At 56.5% G+C, this 18,149-nt stretch overlaps 1 protein-coding gene across 1 annotated transcript in view; it reads left to right on the top strand.

Annotated features, from left to right (window-relative positions):
* Positions 1 to 18,149, top strand: part of dipk1b (divergent protein kinase domain 1B) — a 30,231-nt gene extending 12,082 nt beyond the window's left edge. Inside the window, exons 3-5 of the mRNA XM_070863419.1 lie at positions 76 to 183; positions 6,894 to 7,070; positions 17,100 to 18,149. Of these exons, the coding sequence (XP_070719520.1) occupies positions 76 to 183; positions 6,894 to 7,070; positions 17,100 to 17,912 (1,098 nt within the window). The 3' untranslated portion in view covers positions 17,913 to 18,149. The remainder of the gene's footprint in view (positions 1 to 75; positions 184 to 6,893; positions 7,071 to 17,099) is intronic.

Below are 18,149 nucleotides of genomic sequence, written 5' to 3'. Positions count from 1 at the left end.
CCCCTTCAATATTTGTTGATCAAGACAGCATTTATTTAACAGACTCTAACCTGCAGAGTTTAATATTTTTTTCAGTGTGATCGCTACAAGAAAGGAATTATTTCTGGCTCTGCGTGCAAAGACCTGTGTGAGGAAAACACACTGCTGTTCCAACAATGTCTGTCGTCAAACCCCGTGCATCAGGTAAGTGATTTGTTGGTGAGACCAAGATCGGTGCATGTACAATGGTTCCCACATCACAGTTTACAGCTGTTGCAGCCCAGGGACAACAAGGCAGATGTTCAGACACAGACACAATAACTGAGCAGCATTGCCAACATTTACCAAAGTCTCAATTCAGCTTCAAGCTGTAAGGCTGCCCCACCCCCAAAACTGTCGTGGGGTGAAAATGGGTGCCGGATTTTTGGGCCAATGGATTCAAGTTCAGACAAAAGGCAAAGGCAGAGTTAAATCAATTTTTCATACAGAGGGCGGTGAACATGTGAACCAGAGAGGTTGGGAAAGCCGAGGGAATTATACATTGCAAGAGGATGATGTTGCATTTTTGTCAAAAAGGAACTTTGGAGGGCGTGAGATAATATGAGGTATAGATTCTGTGATCTTTCTGATGGGTGGTGGTGTTACAAAGTCAACTTGCATTGGCTGTCCCATTCTAGTCAGGCTGCTCATTCTAGCCCACGCTTCCACTGGAATGAAACTGAAACTAGAACATAAGGACTTAAGAAATAGGAGCAGGAGTTGGCTATCTGGCCCCTTGAGCCTGCTTCGCCATTTAATATAATGGCTGATCTGATCATGGACTCAGCTCTACTTCCATGCCCGCTCCCCATAACCCTTTATTCCCTATTCACTCAAAAATATGTCTATCACGGCCTTAAGTATATTTTATGACCCAGCCTCCGCAGCTCTCTAGGGCAGAGAATTCCATAGATTTACAACCCTCTGAGAAAAAATTCTTCCTCATGTCAGTTTTAAATGGGCGGCCCCTTATTCTGAGACTATGTCCCCTAGTTTTAGTTTCGCCATAAGTGGAAATATCCTTTCTGCATCCACCTTGTCGAGCCCCCTCATTATCTTATATGTTTCAATAAGATTACCTCTCATTCTTCTGAACTCCAATGAGTATAGGCCCAACCTACTCAACCTATCTTCATAAGTCAACCCCCTCATCTCCGGAATCAACCTAGTGAACCTTCTCTGAACAACCTCCAATGCAAGTATAACCTTCCTTAAATACGGAGGCCAAAACTGTACGCAGTACTCCAGGTGTGGCCTCACCAATACCCTGTACAGTTGTAGCAGGACTTATCTGCTTTTATACTCTATCCCCCTTGCAATAAAGGCCAACATTCCATTTGCCTTCCTGATTACTTGCTGTACCTGCATACTCACTTTTTGTGTTTCATGCACAAGGACCAACTGGTCCCTCTGTACTGCAGCACTTTGCAATTTTTCTCCATTTAAATTATAATTTGCTTTTCTATTTTTTCTGCCAAAGTGGATAACCTCACATTTTCCCACATATTACACCACTTGCCAAATTTTTGGCCACTCACTTAGCCCGTCTATATCCCTTTGCAGATTTTTTATAGATTAATAAAAATTGCAATTAATATAGATTGTAAATAGTTGAGGTCCCAGCACCGATCCCTGCGGCACCCCACTCGTCACTGTTTGCCAACTGGAAAATGACCCATTTATCCCGACTCACTGTTTTCTGTTAGTTAGCCAATCCTCTATCCATGCTAATATATTATCCCCAACCCCGTGAACTTTTATTTTGTGCAGTAACCTTTTCTGTGGCACCTTATCGAATGCCTTCTGGAAATCCAAAACACCACATCCACTGGTTCCCCCTTATCCACCCTGCTCGTTACATCCTCAAAGAACTCCAGCAAATTTGTCACACATGATTTCCCTTTCATAAAATCATGCTGACTCTGCTTGATTGAATTATGTTTTTCCAAATGTCCCGCTACTGCTTCCCTAATAATGGACTCCAGCATTTTCCCAATGACAGATGTTGGGCTAACTGGTCTATAGTTTCCTGCTATTTGTCTGCCTCCTTTTTAAAAAGGGTGTGTTACAATTGCGGTTTTCCAATCCGCTGGGACTGCCCCACAATCCAGGGAATTTTGGTAGATTACAACCAATGCATCCATTATCTCTGCAGCCACTTCTTTTAAGACCTATGGATGTAAGCCATCAGGTCAAGGGGACTTGTCCGCCTTTAATCCCGTTATTTTACCGAGTACTATATCTTTAGTGATAGTGATTGTATTAAGTCCCGCCCTCCCTCTAGCCCCTTGATTATCCACTATTGGGATGTTTTTAGTGTCTTCTACCGTGAAGACCGATATAAAATATTTGTTCAACATCTCTGCCATTTCCCTGTTCTCCATTATTAATTCCCCATTCTCATCCTCTAAGAGACCAACATTTACTTTAGCTACTCTTTTTCTTTTTATGTACCTGTAGAAACTCTTACTATCTGTTTTTTTTTATTTTGTGCTAGTTTACTCTCATAATCTATCTTCCCTCTCTTTATCATTTTTTTGGTCGTTCTTTACTGGCTTTTAAAAGTTTCCCAATCCTCTGGCCTCCCACTAGTCTTGGCCACCTAGTATGCCCTTCATTTCAATTTGGTACTATCCCTTATTTCCTTAGTTAGCCACGGATGATTATCCCTTCTCTTACAGCCTTTCCTTCTCATTGGGATATAGTTTTGCTGCGAGTTATGAAATGGCAGAGCAGGCTCGAGGGGCCAGTGGCCTACTCCTGCTCCTATTTCTTATGTTCTTAAAGCTAGGTGGGAATGTAAGTTGTGAGGAGGATGCTCTGAGTGGGCAAGAACATGGCGAATGGAATATAATATGGAGAAATGTGAAGTTATCCACATAGGAAAAATAGAAACACAGAGTATTTTTTAAATGGTGAGAGATTGGGAAATGTTGGTGTTCAGAGTGACCTGGGTGTTCTTGCCCACGCACTGAGCCTGTCTATATCCCCTTGAAGCCTTTTTGCATCCTCCTCACAACTTACATTCCCACCTAGCTTTAAGAACATAAGAAATAGGAGCAGGAGTAGGCCACTGGCCCCTCGAGCCTGCTCCGCCATTTCATAACTCGCAGCAAAACTATATCCCAATGAGAAGGAAAGGCTGTAAGAGAAGGGATAACCATCCGTGGCTAACTAAGGAAATACACGAATCACTGAAAGTTAACATGCAGGTATAGCAAGCAATTAAGAAAACAAATCGTATGTTGGCCTTTATTACCTCTGCCTCCCACTAGTCTTGGCCACCTGTATGCCCTTGTTTTCAATTTGATACCATCCCTTATTTTCATATTTAGCCACGGATGTTTATCCCTTCTCTTACAGTCTTTCCTTCTCATTGGGATATATTTTTGTTGCGAGTTATGAAATATCTAATGTGCAAAATATTTTGGACAACCCATTATATTATTCTCTGGAAATAACTGTGGGCTCGAGATCTCTCTAAACCAACATAAAAAACAGACTGTGTAGCGTAGGCTAAAAACTACGAATCAGGTTTATTAAGAAGAATATATAGAAGCAAAATAGATCAGCAAATTAGACAGCAATACATTATTTACCAGTAAGTTAGCTTGTTCTGAGTCCAATAGTAAGAGCTAATCATTACTCAGAGTCCTTTTTATCAGAATTATAATTATGTTTCAGAAATACATAATCATGGATGCTTTCGGCTTCATTGAATTCCAGCAACTGCGTCAATGTGCAGCCAAATGATGGAATCATGTGAATTGAAGCAATTGCCAACAGCTGTCACATTTACTACTGGTCTCCCCAGCCCTGGAGATCGAGCTGGGAATCAAACATCAGCTGATTTGCATATCATGTACATAACCTGACACACTGTCTCCCAAACAGCTGTTCAAAATCAAAGTGAATTTTTGTTGCTTCACCCATTAGGGGAAACATGGTGACCTTCCACAATGGTGACCTTGCATATATTAACATATCTCAAGCTTGAGGTACCTGACCAACCAATCTGGGCATGATGAGGGCCAACAACAAAAGGCATTGTCCTCACTCTCCAGTTCCAGCTCAATCCAGCTTCTGTTTCCTCCTTCACAGATACCAGGAAACTCTCAGAAAACAATCACAGAAACCTTAACATTCGGGAGGTCTTCAAATTACTGCAACAATGGGGCAGAAATTCTGGTCTCCCCAAGTCCGTACGGACCTGGGAAGGCATCACAAAAGCCGGTTTTCAGCACACAATGCTCATGTGCTGAAAACGGGCTTTTCCGATCTGTCAAGCCCAGATCCTCCGTATCTCGGGAGCGAGGTCATTTGCATGGGCAAGATTGCAGTATTTACCCATATCTTGCTCAGCAAATGTCCTCAAAACTCTTGCGCCTGATAAAAGCAGGCACATAGCCTACTTTTACCAGGCGTAAGAGTTTTAAAATACACAAAAACATTTTAAAATAAAATGAAAAAACACATTTCATTGTTAAAAACCCTCCCCACTATGGTAAGTTTATTTTAAACCATAATTTGAAAAACTTTGTAAAATATTGGAAAAATACATTTAAAAAAAATACATAAATAACTCATTTAAATTAATAAAAATATGTTGTGTATTTTTTCTATTTTTTATTATTGGTTAAGTCTGTTTTGGGGGGGGGGTTTCTCAATGATAATAATGGGAACTCCAACTTGGAGTTCACATTATTATGAATGAGAACATACTATACCTGATTGGCTGTCCAGAGCCATGTGACTCCAGCTCCAGACCTGCACACTGTGCCTCAGGACTGGGAACTTGCGTGGGGGCAGCAGGTTCAGGTAAGTGAACATTTAAAAAATTTTTTTTACTCAATCGCCCGCGGGAAGCAGCCGACCTGGATTCCTGGGCCAATATCTGGAGGTTATTGATCTGCCACTTACCAGATGTATTCTATTATATTTTCAAAACATTCGGATACATCAAGAGGGGGAGTTGGTTAAGTACATTTAGAGGTGCATCATTAGTCTTAAGCATCTTAGGATTGGTTATATTCCCTTCCCAAGAGGTTACCATTAACAACAACTTGTATTTATATAGCACCTTGAACAAAGTATAACATCCCAAGGTGCTTCACAGGAGCGTTATCAGACAAAAATTTGACACCGAATCACATTCGTAGATATTAAGACAGATGATTAAAGGCTTGGTCAATGGGAAGGTTTTAAGGAGATTCTTAAAGGAGGTGAGAGAGGTAGCGAGGTGGAGAGGTTTAGGGAGGGAATTCCAAAGCTTGGGGCCCAGGCAACAGAAGGCACCGCTACTGATGGTGGAGCGAAGAAAATCAAGGATGTGCAAGAGGCCAGAATTGGAGGAGTGCAGAGATCACAGAGGGCTGTAGGGTTAGAGGAGATTACTGAGATAGGGAGGGGCGAGACCTTGGAGGGATTTGAACACAAGAATGAGAATTTTAAAATTGAGGCGTTGCCAGAACTGAAGGTTAATGTAGGTCAGTGAGCACAGGGGTGATGGGTGAACGGATAGGGGCAGAGCCTCGATTTTAAAATTCTCATCCTTGTTTTGAAATCCCTCCATGATCTCACCCTCCCTATCTCTGTTTACTCCTCCAGCCCTACAACTCTCCAAGATCTCTGCACTCCTCTAATTCTGGCCTCTTTAATGCACTTGCCTTTAGCTGCCTTGAAGTAGCCTATTCGTATTGTATCCATCTATTCGTAACCTTGGGGTGATCCAAAACTCGGCTGCTCGTGTCCTAACTTGTATTAAGTCCCGCTCACCCATCAACCCTGTATTCGCTGACTCGTGTCCTAACTTGCACCAAGTCCCGCTTACCCATCAGCCCTGTACTCGCTGACCTACAGTGGCTCCCGGTTAAGCAACACCTTGATTTCAAAATTCTCATCCTTGTTTTCAAATCCCTCCATGGCCTTGCCCCTTCCGATCTCTGTAATCTCCTCCAGCCCCACAACTGCGCACCCCCCACCTCCGTGAGACGTCTGCCCTCCTCTAATTCTGCCGTCTTGAGCATCCTTGATTATAATTGCTCAACCATTGGTGGCTATGCCTTCAGCTGCCTGGGCCCCAAGCTCTGGAACTCCCTCCCTAAACCTCTCCGCCTCTCTTTCCTCCTTTAAGACGCTCCTTTAAACCCTACCTCTTTGACCAAGCTTTTGGTAATCTGCCGTAATTTCTTCTTTTGTGGCTCAGTGTCAAATTTTTGTTGTTGTCTTACAGCACTCCTGTGAAGCGCCTTAGGACGTTTCACTACATTAAAGGCACTATATAAATACAAGTTGTTGTTGTTGAATAGATCTGATGGTCATTTCTTGCCAGAGCTTTTTGTAAAGAGGTATGCACGTATGCACATATTGTGTACACATTTCAGAAAATAACATTTTGGACACAGTATATGAGTAATTTGAGATGTGACTTGTGATGAGTGTAGCGTGGCTCGGGAGGAACAGGTGACTTTGGACCTCTGGTTCCTAAAGCTCTCCACCACTGGGGGGTTTTCCTCGCCTCGTGTCTGGCTCTGTTGTACTCATTGCTAGGATGAGTCAACAACTCCATTATCATTGTATCATGTGACTATCAGGATGATGGAAGGCGAACTAAATGGACCTTGATCTTTTTTCATCTGGCAATTCCTGTGATCACAGGAGTTGGCACTGAGAACCCCACACTGATCCAATACAGACAGTACCTGTACCAGACTCTACATACACTAAAAGACTATTGGTAATGAGCAAATGCAAAGGCACAGGCTAGAAAGAGGGGGGAGAGTGGGGTTAGGCACACTGGCTGGCTGTAGGTCATTGTGTAACATAGAAATTTACAGCGTAGAAGGAGGACATGTTGTCATGTTTTATCCCCACAGGTTTATGGAGGAGTCTGGCGGGACAAGGAAGTCATTATCAAGTGTGGGATAGAAGAAGCCTTCAGAACAGATCTAAGTCCTGAGACACCACCTCGGAGGGACCTGATGCTGTTTGACAAACCAACCAGAGGGACCTCGATGGATGAATTCAAGGAGATGCTGCTGACATTCCTGAAGGTTAGTTTAATAGAATTTCCCCCCAAGTGGCTCTGACTCTGGCACTCTAATCGGACAGATTGCCCTTGGTCTAACTCAGCCACTGGGCATCTTAACTATCTGGTTAGACCAACGTATGACGTGTGCAGAACCCCATCACTGTGCCAAACAATGTCCTAACCAGACGCCTGAGAAATTCACACGGGCAAACTTTCTCCACCAAAATAGGATGCACATTGCAGGTTGACGAACCGAATTTTGGAGAGTCCCAGATTGTATCCGAGTATGATGGACTCCAATCTGGTTTCCGTGCCTGCCCCAACGGCTCTCATCAATGTCACAAATTACATCCTATGTGTCTGTGACGAAGGCAAACTATCCCTCCTCGTCCTTCTCGACTTGTCTGCAACCTTTGACACGGTTGACCACCCCATCCTCCTCCAACGCCTCTCCACCATCGTCCAGTTGGATGGGACTGCACTCGCCTGGTTCCATTCTTATCTATCTAATCGTAGTCAGAGAATCACTTGCAACGGCCTTTCTTCCTGCCCCCACATCGTTACCTCTGGTGTCCCCCAAGGATCTATCCTTGGCCCCCTCCTATTTCTCATCTACATGTTGCTCCTTGGCGACATCATCAGAAAACACAGCATCAGTTTCCACATGTACGCTGATGACACCCACCTCCTGAAATGCGTGTTCTTAGCCTCCCCTGTGCTCTGCAGTGACTCCAGCCACTCCTCAAGCTCACAAACCCCGAGCTCGAGTTCGAGCTACTGGAGGCACTTCCTGTACATGTAGTTATCTGGGACACTTGAAGCGTCTGGGAGATCCCACACAGCACAAGAATAACGGGCAACAGGTCTCGGCTGTCCCATCATTTTATTTAAGTCTATCTACTATGTTATATATATTTTTAGTTTAGTATCCTCTTACTCCTATTTATTACATATGTAGGCCAGATTTTTATGTTATGCATATTGGATCCCTTTAATCCCTCTTAGTTCAGCTTAATTTTATCCCCTTGGATCTAATTAATAACTGATTATTTATATATTTACTGTTGCCCCTTGATTTAAATTAGTTTGCATCTATCACCCACTCCCCTCCTCCTCCTCCCCTCCTCCTCCAGCCCCCTCACCCCCACCACCTCCTACCACTCTTCCCCCCCCCCCCACACCTCCTACTTCTCCTACCCCCTAGCAACACCTCCCTCTCCTCCCCACCCCCGCACCTCCTCCCTCTCCCCCCCCGCACCTCCTCCCCCCCCCGTAACCCCTCCCCCCCCCCACCCCGCACCTCCTCTCTTTCCTCCCCCGACCCCCACACCTCTCTTTCCTCCTTCTCCTCCCCCACCCCCGCACCACGTACTTCCTCCCTGTCGTCGTCCCCACCACGCACCTCCTCCCCCCTCCCCCACCCACCTCCTCCCCCCTCCCCCACCCACCTCCTCCATCTCTCCTCCTCCCCCCCACGCACATACACCCTCTCTCCCCCCACCCCATGCACCTCCGCCCTCTCTCCCAACACCCCCCATGAAGCTCCTCCCTCTCTCCCCCCACCTCCTCCCCCCCACGCAACTCCTCCCTTTCCCCCCACCCCCCACACACATAATCCCCCACTCCCCCCACCCCACGCACCTCCTCCCTATCTCCCCCTCCCCCCCTATGCACCCCGTCCCTCTCTCCCCCACACACCCCGTCCCTCCCCCTCCCCCCCACACACCTCCTCCCTTTCCCCAACCCCACCACGCACCTCCTCCCTCTCTCCCCTGACCCCCCACGTACCTCCTCCCTCTCCCCCCACCCCACGCACCTTCTACATCTCATCCCCCCCCCCACCCCACGCACCACCTCCCTCTCCCCTCGCACCACCTCCCTCTGCCCTCGCCCTGCGCACCTCCTCCCTCTCCCCCCGCCCCGCGCAGCACCTCCCTCTCTCCCCCGACCCCCACGTACCTCCTCCCTCTCCCCCCGCCCCGCGCACCTCCTCCCTCTCCCCCCGCCCCGCGCAGCACCTCCCTCTCCCCCAGCCCCGCGCACCTCCTCCCTCTCTCCCCGCCCCGCCCTCTCCCCCCACCCCGCGCACCTCCTCCCTCTCCCCCCACCCCGCGCACCTCCTCCCTCTCTCCCCGCCCCGCACCTCCCCCCACCCCGCGCACTTCCTCCCTCTCCCCCCGCCCCACGCACCTCCTCCCTCTCTCCCCGCCCCGCACCTCCTTCTCCCCCCGCCCCGCGCACCTCCTCCCTCTCCCCCCGCCACGCACACCTCCTCCCTCTTTCCCCGCCCCGCACCTCCCTCTCCCCGCCCCCGTGCACCTCCTCCCTCTCCCCCCGCCTCCCGCGTACCTCCTCCCTCTCTCCCCCCACGCACCTCCTCCCTCTCTCCCCCTTCCCGCGCATCTCCTCCTCTCTCCCCCTTCCCGCGCACCTCCTCCTCTCTCCCCCCCTTCCTGCACACCTCCTACCTCTCCCCCCCCCGTCCCGTGCACCTCCTCCCTTTCTCCCCCAATGCATCTCCTCCCTCTCTTCCCCTTCTCCCACGCACCTCCTCCCTCTCTCGGCCACCCACCCACCCACGCACATCCTCCCTCTCCTCTCTTTCCCCCCCCCCCACCCCGTACCTCCTCTCTTTCCTCCCCCACCACGCCCCCTCCCTCCCGTGCCCCCTCCCACGCCCCCTCCCTCTCGTCCCCCTTCCACGCCCCCTCCCTCTTGCCCCCTCCCCACGCACCTCCTCCCTCTGCCCACCCCATGCCTCCACCCTCCCCCACGCCTCCACCCACCCCAATGCCTCCTACCCCTCCTCCCCTCCACACCATGGACCTCCTCCCTCTCTCCCCACACCACCCACGCACCTCCTCCCTCTCCTTCCCCCCCGGCATCTCCTCCCTCTCTCCCGGCCCCCCGCACCTCCTCGCTCTCCCCCTCCACCTCCTCCCGCTCCCGCTCCCCCTCCCTCTCCCCATCCTCCCCCGCAGCTCCAACCTCCCCGCCGATTTTCTCCTCCTTACCTCCTCCCCCTCCACCTCTTCCCCCTTCTACTCCCCCTATCTCTTCCCCTCTCTGCCCCCCCACACCCCCATCTTTTCCTCTCTACCCCCCCCACTCCGCCTACCACTTCCCCTCCGCCCCCCCCCCACTCCCCGCGACCTCTTCCCCTCTCCACCCCGACCTCTTCCACTCTCTCCTCCCCGCCACTTCCCCTCTCTCCCCCCGCCTCTTCCCCTCTCCCCCCTTCCCGCCCCCTTCCCCTCTCACCTCTTCACAGCCCCACCTGTTCACCCCCCCACCTCTTCAACCCCCCCAACTCTTCCCCTCTCTCCCCCTCTCCCGTCCCCAGCACCTCTTCACCTCTTTCCCCCACCTCTTCCCCTATCCGTGCTCCCCCACCTCTTCCCCTCTCTCCCCAGCACCTCTTCACCTCTCCCCCCCACCTCTTCCCCGCTTTCCCCCCCGCCTCTTCCCCTCTCTCTACTTCCCCTATCCCTCTCCCCCGTCTCCCGTCCTTACCCTTTCCCCCCCACCCCCTTACCTTCTCCCCCCCACCTCTTCCCCACTCCACCCCACCTCTTCCTCATTCCCCCCCACATCTTCACCCCCCCCATCTCTTCCCCTCTCCTCCCCCACCTCTTCACCTCTCTCCACACCTCCTACCCCTCTCCCCGCTTCCCCCCCCACCTCTTCACCCCCCCCACCTCTTCCCCTCTCTCCCCCTCTCCCCCCCCACCACCTCTTCCCCTCTTCCCTCCACCTCTTCCCCTCTCCCCCCCGACCTCTTCCCCTATCCCCTCTTCCCCCCCCCACCACCTACCCTCTCCCCACCCACCACCTCCCCTCTCCACCCACCTCTTCCCCTCTGTCACCCCCTCACCTCTTCCCTTCTCCACCCTCCTCCTCTTTCCTCACCCTTCCGACGCCTCCTCCCTCCCCTCCCCCGGCCCATATCTCCTCCCTCTCCTTCCCCCCCTCCATACACCTCCTCCCTCCCCTCCCGCACCTCCTATCTCCCCCCCTCCCCCCTGCACCTCGTCTTTCCTCCCCGCGCACACCTCCTCCCTCTCCTTCCCCCCCCCCCCCCCGACGCACCTCCTCAGTCTCCCACCCCCATGCATCTCCTCCCTCTCCCTCTCCCCCACGCACCTCCTCATTCCCCCCCCCCCAACGCACCTCCTCGCCCCCCCAACGCACCTTCTCACTCTCCCCCCCCCCCCCACCGCCAACGCACCTCCTCACTCTTCCCCTCCCCCACAACGTACCAACTCACTCTCCCCCCCGCCCCACGCACCTCCTCACTCTCTCCCCCACCCCCACACGCATCCTCCCTCTCCCCACCCCAGCACGCCTCCTCCCTCTCCCCCCCAAGCGCCTCCTCCCTCTCCCTCCCATGCGCCTCCTCCCTCTCCCCCCCCCCACGCGCCTCCTCCCTCTCCCCCCCCCCACGCGCCTCTTCCCTCTCTCCCCCACCCTCACCGCAACTCCTCCCTCTCTCCCCCCACCCTCCCTGCACCTCCTCCATCTCACCACCCCCCCGCACCTCTTCTCTGTCTCCCCCCGCCATGCCTCCTCCCTCCCCTTCCTTCCCCCTCATGCCTCCTCCCTCTCCCCTCCGCACCTCCTCCCTCTTCCACCACGCACCTCTTCCCTCTCCCCCCACGCACCTCCTCCCAATCCTCCCCCCACCCAATGCATCTCCTCCCTCTCTTTCCCCCTCCCACGCACCTCCTCCCTCGCTTCCCCCACCCCACGCACCTCCCGCCCTCTCTCCCCCACCCCACGCATCTCCTCCCTCTCACCCCGCCCCCTGCCCATGCCTCCTCCCTCCCCTTCCTTCCCCCTCATGCCTCCACCCTCCGCCATGCCTCCACCCCCTCCTGCCCCCCCATGCACCTCCACACTCCCCCCTCCCCCACATCTCCTCCCACTCCACCCCTGCCCCCGCACCTCGTCTCTTTCCTCCCCGCCCCACGCCTTCTCCCTCTCCTACCCCCCACACCATGGACCTCCTCCCTCTCTCCCCACACCGCCCACGCACCTTCTCCCTCTCCTTCCCCCCCGGCATCTCCTCCCTCTCACAGCCCCCCTGCACCTCCTCGCTCTCCCACTCCTCCTCCTCCCTACCCCCTCCTCCCCCTCCACCTTCTCCCTCTCCCCCTCAACCTTCTCCCTCTCCCCCTCCACCTCCAACTTCCCTACCTCCCCGCCGACTTCCTCCTCCCCCTCCACCTCTTCCCCCTTATACTCCCCCCGACCTCTTCCCCTCTCTCCTCCCCCGCCACTTCCCCTCTCTCCCCCTGCCTCATCCCCTCTTCACATCTCCTACCCCTCTCCCCCCCCTTCCCCTTTCACCTCTTCACCCCCCCACCTCTTCCCCACCCCCCACCTCTTCCCCTCTCTCCCCCTCTCCCGTCCCCCAACCTCTTCCCCTCTTTCCTCCACCTCTTCCCCTATTCCCCCTCCCCCCACCTCTTCCCCTTTTTCCCCAGCACCTCTTCCCCTCTCCCCCGCCCACCTCTTCCCCTCTTTCCCCCACCTCTTCCCCTATTCCCCCTCCCCCCATCTCATCCCCTCTCTCCCAAGCACCTCTTCCCCGCTCCCCCCTCACCTCTTCCCTTCTCCCCCCCACCTCTTCCCGTCTCTCCCCCACAACTCTTCCCCTCTCTCCACCTCCCCTATCCCTCTCCCCCCTCTCCCGCCCTTGCCCTCTCACCCCACCCCCTTATCCTCTCCCTCCCACCTCTTCCGCCCCCCACCTCTTCCCCACTCCCCCCCATCTCTTCCCCATTTCCCCCCCACATCTTCCCCCGCCATCTCTTCCCCTCTCCCCCCGACCTCTTCCCCTATCCCCCCTTCCCCCACCTCTTCCCCTCTTTCCCCCCCCCCCGCACAACCTACCCTCTCCCCACCCATCACCTCCCCTCTGTCACCCCCCCACCTCTTCCCTTCTCCACCCTCCACCTCTTCCCTCTCTCCCCCACCCGACCTCTTCCACACTCCCCCCCTACCTCTTCCCCTCTCCCCCCCCACCTCGTCCCTTCTCCCCCTCGCACCTCTTCCCTTCCCCCCCCACCACAGCTTCCCCACTCCCCCCCCCACCCCTTCCCCTCTCCCCCACACACCCCTTCCCCTCTCCCCGCTGCCACCCCTCCTGCCCCCCCGCAACACCTCCCTCCCCTCCCGCCCCCCGCACCTCCTCCCTCCCCCCTCACCTCGTCTTTCCTCCCTGCACACGTCTCCTCCCTCTCCTCCCCCCCCCGACGCACCTCCTCCCTCTTCCCCCCTCCAAGCACCTCCTCAGTCTCCCCCCCCCACGCAACTCCTCACTCTCCCTCTCCCCCCAAGCCGCCTCCTCCCTCTCCCCACCCCCACGCGCCTCCTCCCTCTCCCCCCCCACGCGCCTCCTCCCTCTCCCCTCCACGCGCCTCCTCCCTCTCCCCCCAACGCGCCTCCTTCCTCTCCCCCCCACGCGCCTCCTCCCTCTCTCCCCCCACCCTCCCTGCACCTCATCCCTCTAACCACCCCCCCGCACCTCCTCCCTCACCCCCCCCCCAACCCCGCACCTCCTCACTCCCCCCCCCCCGCACCTCCTCCCTCTCCCCCCACGCACCTCCTCCCACCCCCCGACGCACCTGCTCCCTCTCTTCCCCACCTCACGCACCTCCCTCCCTCTCTCCCCCACCCCACGCACCTCACCCCACGCACCTCCTCTCTCTCTCCCACCACCCACGCACATCCTCCCTCTCCCACCACCCTCACTGCACCTCCTCCCCCTCACCACCCCCCCGCACATTCTCCCCCCCGCAACCCCTCCATCCCCTCCCCTCAACCCCTCCATCCCCTCCCCTCCCCACCTCCTCCCTCCCCTCCGTACCCCTTCTCTTTCTCCCCTCCCCCCCCGCACCTCTTCTCTGTCACCACCCACCCCGCCCATGCCTCCTCCCTCCACTTCCTTCCCCCTCATGCCTCCTCCCTCTCCCCCCACACACCTCCTCCCTCTCCCCCACCCACGCACATCCTCCCTCTCTCCCCCCACCCTCACTGCACCTCTCCCTCTCACCCCCCCCAGGCACCTCCTCCCTCTCCCCCTCCTCCTCCCTCTCCCCCGCCTCCTCCTCCCTCTCCACCCCACCTCCTCCTCCCTCTCCCCCCCACCTCCTCCTCCCTCTCCCCCCCACCTCCTCCTCCCTCTCCCCAACCCCGCTCCTCCTCCTCCTCCCTCTCACCCCCCCCCCACACACCTCTTCCCTCTCTCCCCCTACCCCCCCCGCACCTCCTCCCTCTCCCCCCTCCCACCCCGCACCACCTCCCTCTCCCCCCCGCTCCTCCCTCTCCTCCCCCCTCCTCCCTCTCCTCCCCCCTCCTCCCTCTCCCCCCCTCCTCCTCCCTCTCCCCCCCACCTCCTCCTCCTCCCTCTCCGCCCTCCTCCTCATCCCTCTCCCCCCCTCCTCCTCCTCCCTCTCCCCCCCACCTCCTCCTCCCTCTCCCCCCCACCTCCTCCTCCCTCTCCCCAACCCCACTCCTCCTCTTCCCTCTCCCCAACCCCACTCCTCCTCCTCCCTCTCCGCCCTCCTCCTCATCCCTCTCCCCCCCTCCTCCTCCTCCCTCTCCCCCCCCACCTCCTCCTCCCTCTCCCCCCCCACCTCCTCCTCCCTCTCCCCCACCCCGCTCCTCCTCTTCCTCCCTCTCCCCTCTCCTCCTCCCTCTCCCCCCCACCTCCTCCTCCTCCCTCTCCGCCCTCCTCCTCATCCCTCTCCCCCCCCTCCTCCTCCTCCCTCTCCCCCCCACCTCCTCCTCCCTCTCCCCCCCACCTCCTCCTCCCTCTCCCCAACCCCACTCCTCCTCCTCCCTCTCCCCAACCCCACTCCTCCTCCTCCCTCTCCGCCCTCCTCCTCATCCCTCTCCCCCCCTCCTCCTCCTCCCTCTCCCCCCCCACCTCCTCCTCCCTCTCCCCCCCCACCTCCTCCTCCCTCTCCCCCACCCCGCTCCTCCTCTTCCTCCCTCTCCCCTCTCCTCCCTCTCCCCCATCCTCCTCCTCCTCTCCCCCCTCCTCCTCCTCTCCCCCCCACCTCCCTCACCCCCCTCCTCCTCCTCCCTTTCCTCCCTCCTCCTCCTCCTCCCTCTCCCCCCCCACCTCCCTCACCCCCCTCCTTCCCCTCCCAACCCCCTCCCCCTCCCCCCTCCTTCCCCTCACCCTCCCTCCCCTCTTCCCCCCCCACACTCCTCTTCCCTCTCTCCCCCTACCCTCCCCGCACCTCCTCCCTCTCCCCCTCTCCCCCCCGCACCTCCTCCCTCTCCCCCCGCACCTCCTCCCCGCTCCTCCCTCTTCCTCCCCTCCTCATCCTCCCTCTCCCCCCCTTGCTCCTCCCTCTCCCCCCCCTCCTCCTCCTCTCCCCCCCTCCTCCTCCTCTCCCCCCCTCCTCCTCCCTCTCCCCCCTCCTCCTCTTCCCTCTCCCCTCACCCCCCCTCCTTCCCCTCCCATCCCCCCATCACCCTCCCTCCCCTCTCCCCCCCACCTCCCCTCCGCATCTCCTCCCTCTCCCCCTTCCCCCCCACACATCTTCCCCTCTTCCCCCCCCCAACCTCTTCCCCTCTTTCCCCCCCCAACCTCTTCCCCTCTTCCCCCCGCACCTCTTCCCCTCTCCTCCCCCCAACTCTTCCCCTCTCCCCACCACCTCTTCCCCTCTCCCCCCCAACCCTCCCTTCCCCCCACCTCTTCCCCTCTCCCCCCCAACCCTCCCTTCCCCCCCACCTCTTCCCCTCTCCCCCCCAACCCTCCCTTCCCCCCCACCTCTTCCCCTCAACCCCCCACCTCATCCCCTCTCCCCCCCACCTCTTCCCCTCTCCCCCCCAACCCTCCCTTCCCCCACCCACCTCTTCCCCTCTCCCCCACCTCATCCCCTCTCCCCCCACCTCTTCCCCTCTCCCCCCCAACCCTCCCTTCCCCCCACCTCTTCCCCCTCCCCCCCGCTTCCCTTCCCTTCCCTCCCCTCTCCCCCCCGCTTCCCTTCCCTTCCCCCTCCCCCCGCTTCCCTTCCCCCCCCCTCACCGCCCCCATCCCCCGCTTCCCTTCCCCTCCTCCTCCCTCTCCCCCTCCTCCTCCCTCTCCCCCTCCTCACCCCCTCTCCCCCATCCTCCTCTCCCCCCATCATCCTCCTCCCTTTCTCCCCTAACCCCCTCTCCCTCTTATCCCCACCTCCTCCTCCTTCCTCCTCCCCCGCCCCCCCCCGCACCTCCCTCTCCCCTCCCTCCCACCTCTTCCCCCCTTCCCCCCCCACCTCTTCCCGTCTCCCTCACCTCTTCCCGTCTCCCCCACCTCTTCTCCCCCTCCCCCCACCTCTTCCCCTCTCCCCCCCACCCTCCGCTTCGCTTCCCCCTCCCCCCCACTTCACTTCCCCCTCCCCCCGCTTTCCTTCCCCCTCCCACTGCTTCCCTTCCCCCCATACTCAGCTTCACTTTCCCCTCCCCCTCCGCTTCCCCTCCCCCTCCCCCTCCGCTTCCCTTCCCCCTCCCCCTCCGCTTCCCTTCCCCCTCCTCTCCCCCCGCTTCCCTTCCCTTCCTTCTCCCCTCCCCCCCCCGCTTCCCGTCCCTCTCCCCTCCACCCCCTGCTTCCCTTCCCCATCCCCTCCACCCCCCGCTTCCCTTCCCCCTCCCCTCCCCCACCCACTTCCCTTCCCTCTCCCCCCACGGCTTCCCTCTTCCCCCTCCCCCCTGCCTTCCCTTTCCCCCCCCCCCCCCGGCTTCCCTTCCCCCCTCCCCCCCGGCTTCCCTTCCCCCTCCCCCCCTGGCTTCCCTTCCCCCTCCCCTCCCCCCTCCCCTTCACTTCCCCCCCACCCTCCGCTTCCCTTTACCACCCCACCCTCCGCTTCCCTTTCCCCTCCCTTCCCGCTTCCCTCCCCTGCCCCCCCTCCGCTCCCCTTCCCCCTCCTCTTCTCCCCTCCCCCCCGTCCCCTTCCCTCCTCCCCCCTCCCCTTCCCTCCTCCCCCCTCCCCTTCCCTGGGACTATATTCAGGATCAGCATTGCCGTCACTCACAATACTCTCACTTTTTTCAGTCTAGTCTTGGAGATCAGCATTCACTTGGGAACCTTGTCAACAGAATAATCAGCATGGCAGATATCAACCAGGACAAGAAGGTCTCATTAGCAGAAGCAAAGTCTATCTGGGCCTTGCTTCAGCTCAATGAGTTTTTATTGATTGTTTCTCTGCACGAGAAGGAACACACGGCCCAGTTGCTGGGCTACTGTGGAGACCTGTACGTCACGGAGAAGATCTCCCACCACTCACTGTACAGCATCAAGGTGCCACGCTTCCTTCAAGCAGTTTTACCCACAATGGTGCACAAGAGCCTGAACCGCTGGTTTGCTCCTGCATGGCCACGGCGAGTGGAAATCACCATCGGGCTCTTGGAATTCGTGGAGGAGATTTTTCACGGTACTTACGGCAGTTTTTACATTTGCGACACAGACCCAGGTAACATCGGTTACAATGAGAAATATGATTTTAAAATGGTTAACTTAAGGAAGGTGGTGACAGAAATGACTCTTAAAGGATTCTATAAAGGGCGACACTGTGAACACAACACAGACTGCACACATGGGAAAGATTGCACATCAACCTGTGACAAACTAGTGAAGCAATGCAATACTGAACTGATACAACCAAATCTGGCCAAGATTTGTGGCTTACTGCGGGAGTATCTGCTGTATGGAGCACCCATCGATTTCAGAGACGAATTACAGAAACACCTGCAGACCTGCATGACACTAAATGGGTTGGCAAGCCAGATGGAGGTACATCATTCCCTGCTGTTAAACAACATCAAAACCCTACTTTGGAAAAAGATCTCCAACACTAAATATTCATAAAGAGTCAGAAATTCTCTAAACACAACCGTGTTGCATTTGGAGGTTCTTGTCTAACGTAATTTATGAATTAGTATCATCTGTGTCAACAACCTCAAGTAAAGTTCTGAGCAAATAGCTGCAGGTACTCATCAGTCAATTTAAAATGACCTTTAGGTACCTTGTCAAACCATAAGCCTAATATAGTACAGTACAAAGGATGCAGACATTATTAAAGGTGAAATATAGCAATCATATAAC

This window comes from Pristiophorus japonicus, chromosome 20 (genome assembly GCF_044704955.1).
Source record: "Pristiophorus japonicus isolate sPriJap1 chromosome 20, sPriJap1.hap1, whole genome shotgun sequence".
NCBI lineage: Eukaryota > Metazoa > Chordata > Chondrichthyes > Pristiophoridae > Pristiophorus > Pristiophorus japonicus.
The sequence above is the reverse complement of the archived record's forward strand: the minus strand, read 5'-3'. Positions and strand labels throughout refer to the sequence as shown.